Genomic DNA, 7,116 nt, shown 5'->3' with positions numbered 1-7,116 from the left:
TCTGATGAGTTATTGTTTATTACTTTAATAAGAATAATTATTTTATTATATCATTTGTTATCATATAATGATGATGATCATGTAATTAAATTATTATCCAGGTTGTTGTGTTTTATATCTAATTTCCCAGAATATTTTTTATTATTGTTTCCATTTAAAAGATCTGATGAGATTAAAATTTTTCTAAACTCCCTGATCCTGATCTTCTCTCAGCTCTCAGCTTTCACTACTTTTATGCCCTTTAACACTCCAGTTAATTTCCAGGTTTAATAATGAGGTTTTTTTAATTTAAAATCAACTTAAATATAATTAAGAAAAATTATTTTTCTCAAACCTTCCAGAAAATGATGTTAAAACCAGCTGCAGTGTCTTCGTTCTGCTCAGATTTTAGATCCAGGACTCGACCTCGTCTCCACCAACAATCATATCAAACGGAGTATTTTCTGAAAAACTTTATTGATCCGCGTACACATTATTTTACATTTAGTTACAACTTTCTTTTTAAAACAAATGGCACAAATTTCTATCACTAGTTTCCTGTAATCTCATCTAAAATTCATCTTTAATACGTTTTTATATGAATAATTTAATGGAGAAACACGGACACGCAAATTCTATTTACATTCCACATATTTACAATAAAAATCAGCTTCAAACCAATTTACACTGTGTGTGTGTGTGTGTTTGTGTGTGTGTGTGTGTGTATACAGTACTCAGAGCCGCTCCTGTGTAGTGTAAGATCCTGACTGCCCCCTGCAGACCATTTGACAGAACTACACCGGGTTTATTCTAAGGTTGAAGTGATCACAATAATAATAAAAAAAAACTCTCCTTTAAAATCTTCATTAAAAGAACCGGTGTCTTTAGAGCTCTGAAGTGCGCTTACACACACACACACACACACACACACACACACACACACACACACACACACACACACACACACACACACACACACACACACACACACACACACACGTTTTCAGGCTGTAATAAGGATCTGGTCTCTGTAAAAAGCCTTTAACATTCAGTGGAAAAGAACATTGTGCTTTTTTTCCTTCATTTTACTGAAGAAACATCTCATTTCTGGTCTAATCTTCTGCTTGGTTTAGTAGACGCTAGCTTAGACAGTAGTTATTCCACCTAAATCACTTCCTGTAATAATATAGAATCTCTAAAGTGTGTTAAAGACAGGGGACAGGACACATGACAGGTCGTCATATTCACCTCAACAGCTATAAAACACACATGAATCAGTTCGCTGGAGAAGAAAATCTCAAACATCTGAAAATTCCAAATCCTTCACAGCGACATCAAAGATTCTCAGAGGCTTCGTGCTTACTCTTCCGCCAAAACAATCTGGACATGGGCGACCTTTTCTTCTTTTCTTTCTTTATGTCTGTTAGCAGGAAGACAATTATATTTAATTAAAAATAATTCACTTTTTTTTCTCATTCATTTAATCAACCTCCCCAACTCTTAAGACAGGGTTAAACTCCGCCCACTCCAGGGCGTGTCTCTATAAAAACTCTCTTTTATTTAGGTATAAAAAAGTAACACACACAGATGTCAAAAATTCATGTTCATTGACATTTTTCCCCTTAAACATTTTATATAAAATATTTTTCATCAAATAAATAATTCTTATTACACTAATGTTTAAATACTATAATGCATGAATATTTGCGCACACACACCCACACACACCCACACACACCCACACACACCCACACACACCCACACACACCCACACACACCCACACACTCTTTTTCCTATGTTTCTCTGAAACATCATCCAGAGATCTGGGGATATTATATATAAAGTTTACAGGTTAACATTTTTTTCCATTAGCTGAAGAATAAATAAAATCCAAACTGAGATTTATGTAAAATTTAGAAATTTTTCCCCTTTAAAATAATTTTTTTTTTATTTAAATGTGAAACAAATGCAGTTTATAAATAATTCCATTTTACTTTTACCCTCAGTCTCAATTCTATTCACTAAATAGAATCAAAAACCATTTATATTCCACTAATGAATAAACAAACATTTACACTTTTCTATGACTGAGTATTTTAACTGTTTATAATGATATTAAAAGTTTACGGGTTTAATGTTTCGATCAGATAAAGAATAAATAAAAAGGTTAAAACCTGAACAGAACCCCGAGAGATTCTTCACTTCTACACCAAAAAACATTGTTCATCAGAGTTTATAGTTGAGGAGGAGGTTGTTTTATTTCTATGTTCATGTGTAAAATCTGACCTTCAAAGACAAGAGGAAATTTTATATTTAATATTTAATATTAAAGTAATATTTCATCTAAAGAGCAAAAAAAGAAAAGAAAAAAAAAAAAGCAGCTTTTAAAACATTGTGTTTAAAATCATGAATTGCAAATGCTGCTGACTTTTTCCCCTCGTCTCTGCCACGACTTAATTGGCATGGTGAATTATACCTCATCACTTGTACGTGTGTGTGTGTGTGTGTGTGTGTGTGTGTGTGTGTGTTTCAGCACTAAAACGTGTGCAAGTCACGGAGTGTGAAGCGACTCGGCTCTCCATTAGCGCTCATTACATCAAAATGGAAGGCAGAACGTCCCTGTAATTCACGTCCTGGCCTTTTATAAAAACACTGAACACACACACACACACACACACACACACACACACACACACACACACAGGCTGAGGGCAGCAGGAGTATCAGCACTTCCTGTAAAGAAACTTCAGGGTTTTGTTCTACGTTAGTAACAGAACGAAGCTCCACACGGAGACTCAGGACTTTTCTCAACCGCACGCCGGCACGAAAAATATTATCCAGAATATTAAGGTTTCATAACTGATACTACACTTACAATCTACATACATAATTCAATAAACAGAACCAAAACATAATGATTTGGTTTGAGATGAAAAACAATATATATATTTTTTTCATTTTATTGTAATCTCTTATTTTATACCTTTATTCGATTTTTTTATTCTTATTTCTCCATTTTTCCCTTATAGTCAATCCTCTTTTATTTCAAGGAAAGGGGTCATAACGAAAACCAATCACTGATGAGTATCCTGTCACCACAACTCACCTTCACATGCGCACACACACACACACACACACACACACACACACACACACACGGTGGATGAAGTGCACAAACCATGTATTTGAGTCAAAGAGACACTCAGTAAAATGTGACTCCAGTAAAAGTTGTTGAGTAAAAAATAAAATATTTGAAAAATTTATTTCTTCTTTATTTAAAATCAGAACTTTTTGATCACTTGTGTGAATTCGATGGTGATCAGGAAAATGCAGTGAGTGCAGGTGAGAGGTGCAGACTGATCTCCACTTACCCAAATCCTGCATCATCTTATTTAACTGCTCATCCTCCTCTTCCTCTCTGTACACACACACACACACACACACACACACACACACACACACAGACGGGTCAGAAACACAGCAGAGGGAACTTCCTGTCTGTGCTTCAGGTGCTTCACTTGGTCACAGTATAATAACTGGAGGTCGAGTGATAGTGGACTTTAATAAATTAACAGATCATTCTTTTAATGATTACTGGATAAAAAAATAAACACGTTTCAACAAACTTTATGTAAATCATCACAAAAATAAACAGTACTAAATAATGAAAATGTTCTGAATAAATCTATAAATAAAAATGAATATATTTATTAATAAATGTAATTATATAATAAATAAATAATAAATAAATATAATATAGCGCTCTCATGCGTCTCACGTGTACATTTAAAGAATAAAAAAGTAATATGGTGTCAGTGAAACGCCTTTAGGGGGCACTCTCATAAAGACAACGGACTGGAAGCCAAAACCACTAACGGTATTGATTTCTGCAGATGGTTTATAGATTCAGTGATCAACTATCAGTGCTGATTAATCAGTCGACTTCTAATAATCAATCAGAGCTAAAAAGGGGAGGTGGTAGTTCAGTGGTTAAGACTCTAGTTTACTGATCAGAAGGTCAGGGGCTCATGCCCCGGTATTACCAAGCTGCCACTGTTGGGGCCCTTGAGCAAGGCCCTTAACCTTCTGTGTTTCAGGGGTGCTGTAACATGGCTTGAAGTTGAAAAGAAAGAATTTCACTGTGCTGTAATGCACAAGTCACAAGAATAATCACTTTTCTTTATTTGTTTTGTTCTTAAAACAGAATGATTTCTTGACATTAGCAGGCGCTTCATTAACATGGATGGAAGGAGTCTCCAGTGTCGGTGCACAACAAACTACACACAACAAAGAAAACAAAAAACATTTCATCATGTGAAGTGCAACTATAAATGGATAAGGATCCAGAGCAACTTACAATCCTCTTATTCATACACCTGAGCAGTTAAGGGTTAGGGGCCTTGCTCAGGGGCCCAACAGTAGCAGCTTGGCGGTGCTGGGATTTAAACCCAAGACCTTCAGATCAGAAGTCCAACATCTTATCCACTGAACTCCCATTTCCCCGCTTCATAAAGAATACACGCACACACACGTACACACACCTCAGTCTGTCCTCATCGAGTCCATCCACAATGGCGTTCCTGTCGTTGACTATTTCTACCAGTTTGGCCATCAGTTCCTCTTCTCTTTTTTTTTCTCGTGAAGTCTTCAGGCTTTCTACACACACACACACACACACACACACACACACACACACACACACACACACACACACACACACACACACACAAAGTGAGTTGTATTTGGAGCACAGCAGGTGTTGAGTGTGTGTATCTCAGGTCTGAGTGAAAGCTCTCAGTGTGATGTTTAATTTATGAGAAAACTCTGCAATTGTTCTTCACCTGAATCTATTACACACTTCCATCCAAGCTTTTAACACACACACACACACACACACACACACACACACACACACTTCACTCCTGACACTTAACACCAGTGTGTATCAGGAGCAGTAATGGCCACTCTGCTCAATCGCCTCTCGCCGTGTGCCATCAGCAAAACTTCACTGCATGTTTCATTCACTTATTAAATAACATACAGGAGTGTGTGTGTGTGTGTGTGTGTGTAATTAAGTCAGAATCTGAGGCAGTGCGTGTGTGTGTGTGTGTGTGTGTGTGTGTGTAATTAAGTCAGAATCTGAGGCAGTGCGTGTGTGTGTGTGTGTGTGTGAGTCAGTATGTGAGGCAGTGTGTGTGTAAGTCAGTATGTGAGGCAGTGTGTGTGTGTTTAAGTCAGTATGTGAGGCAGTGTGTGTGTGTGTGTGTTTGTTTGTGTAAAAGTCAGTATGTGAGGCAGTGTGTGTTTGTTTGTGTAAAAGTCAGTATGTGAGGCAGTGTGTGTTTGTTTGTGTAAAAGTCAGTATGTGAGGCAGTGTGTGTGTGTGTGTGTAAAAGTCAGTATGTGAGGCAGTGTGTGTGTGTTTGTGTGTGTAAAAGTCAGTATGTGAGGCAGTGTGTGTGTGTTTGTGTGTGTAAAAGTCAGTATGTGAGGCAGTGTGTGTGTGTTTGTGTGTGTAAAAGTCAGTATGTGAGGCAGTGTGTGTGTGTTTAAGTCAGTATGTGAGGCAGTGTGTGTGTGTGTTTAAGTCAGTATGTGAGGCAGTGTGTGTGTGTGTGTGTGTGTGTGTGTAAAAGTCAGTATGTGAGGCAGTGTGTGTGTGTTTAAGTCAGTATGTGAGGCAGTGTGTGTGTGTGTGTTTAAGTCAGTATGTGAGGCAGTGTGTGTGTGTGTGTGTGTGTGTGTGTGTGTGAAAGTCAGTATGTGAGGCAGTGTGTGTGTGTTTAAGTCAGTATGTGAGGCAGTGTGTGTGTGTTTAAGTCAGTATGTGAGGCAGTGTGTGTGTGTGTGTGTGTGTGTGTGTGTGTGTGTGTTTAAGTCAGTATGTGAGGCAGTGTGTGTGTGTTTGTGTGTGTAAAAGTCGGTATGTGAGGCAGTGTGTGTGTGTTTAAGTCAGTATGTAATGCAGTGTGTGTGTGTGTGTGTGTGTGTGTGAGTGTGTGTTTAAGTCAGTATGTGAGGCAGTGTGTGTGTGTGTGTGTGTGTGTAAAAGTCAGTATGTGAGGCAGTGTGTGTGTGTTTGTGTGTGTAAAAGTCAGTATGTGAGGCAGTGTGTGTGTGTTTAAGTCAGTATGTGAGGCAGTGTGTGTGTGTGTGTGTGTGTGTGTGTGTGTGTGTGTGTAAAAGTCAGTATGTGAGGCAGTGTGTGTGTGTTTAAGTCAGTATGTGAGGCAGTGTGTGTGTGTGTGTTTAAGTCAGTATGTGAGGCAGTGTGTGTGTGTGTGTGTGTGTGTGTGTGTGTGTGTGTGTGTGTGAAAGTCAGTATGTGAGGCAGTGTGTGTGTGTAAAAGTCAGTATGTGAGGCAGTGTGTGTGTGTTTAAGTCAGTATGTGAGGCAGTGTGTGTGTGTGTGTGTGTGTGTGTGTGTGTGTTTAAGTCAGTATGTGAGGCAGTGTGTGTGTGTTTGTGTGTGTAAAAGTCAGTATGTGAGGCAGTGTGTGTGTGTGTGTGTGTGTAAAAGTCAGTATGTGAGGCAGTGTGTGTGTGTGTGTGTGTGTGTGTGTGTGTGTGTGTGTGTGTGAAAGTCGGTATGTGAGGCAGTGTGTGTGTGTTTAAGTCAGTATGTAATGCAGTGTGTGTGTGTGTGTGTGTGTGTGTGTGTGAGTGTGTGTTTAAGTCAGTATGTGAGGCAGTGTGTGTGTGTGTGTGTGTGTGTAAAAGTCAGTATGTGAGGCAGTGTGTGTGTGTGTGTGTGTGTGTGTGTAAAAGTCAGTATGTGAGGCAGTGTGTGTGTGTGTGTGTGTAAAAGTCAGTATGTGAGGCAGTGTGTGTTTGTTTGTGTAAAAGTCAGTATGTGAGGCAGTGTGTGTTTGTTTGTGTAAAAGTCAGTATGTGAGGCAGTGTGTGTTTGTTTGTGTAAAAGTCAGTATGTGAGGCAGTGTGTGTGTGTGTGTGTAAAAGTCAGTATGTGAGGCAGTGTGTGTGTGTTTGTGTGTGTAAAAGTCAGTATGTGAGGCAGTGTGTGTGTGTTTGTGTAAAAGTCAGTATGTGAGGCAGTGTGTGTGTGTGTGTGTAAAAGTCAGTATGTGAGGCAGTGTGTGTGTGTTTGTGTGTGTAAAAGTCAGTATGTGAGGCAG

The 7,116-nt window shown here is 38.6% G+C and overlaps 1 protein-coding gene across 2 annotated transcripts in view; it reads right to left on the bottom strand.

The window, feature by feature from the left end:
• Positions 1-437: 437 nt before the first annotated feature.
• The window catches only part of micall2b (mical-like 2b), a 21,862-nt gene continuing 15,183 nt past the window's right edge, over positions 438-7,116 (bottom strand). For both annotated transcript variants that reach the window (XM_083521870.1, XM_083521869.1), the window contains 3 exons: positions 4,522-4,636; positions 3,352-3,398; positions 438-1,399 (listed from right to left, as the gene is read on the bottom strand). In XM_083521870.1, coding sequence (XP_083377996.1) covers positions 1,314-1,399; positions 3,352-3,398; positions 4,522-4,636 — 248 coding nt within the window. In that variant the 3' untranslated portion in view covers positions 438-1,313. The remainder of the gene's footprint in view (positions 1,400-3,351; positions 3,399-4,521; positions 4,637-7,116) is intronic.

This window comes from Silurus aristotelis (assembly GCF_946808225.1).
Source record: "Silurus aristotelis genome assembly, chromosome: 20".
Classification (NCBI taxonomy): Eukaryota; Metazoa; Chordata; class Actinopteri; order Siluriformes; family Siluridae; genus Silurus; species Silurus aristotelis.
Note: the sequence above shows the minus strand (reverse complement) of the source record. Positions and strands in the feature narration are given on the sequence as shown.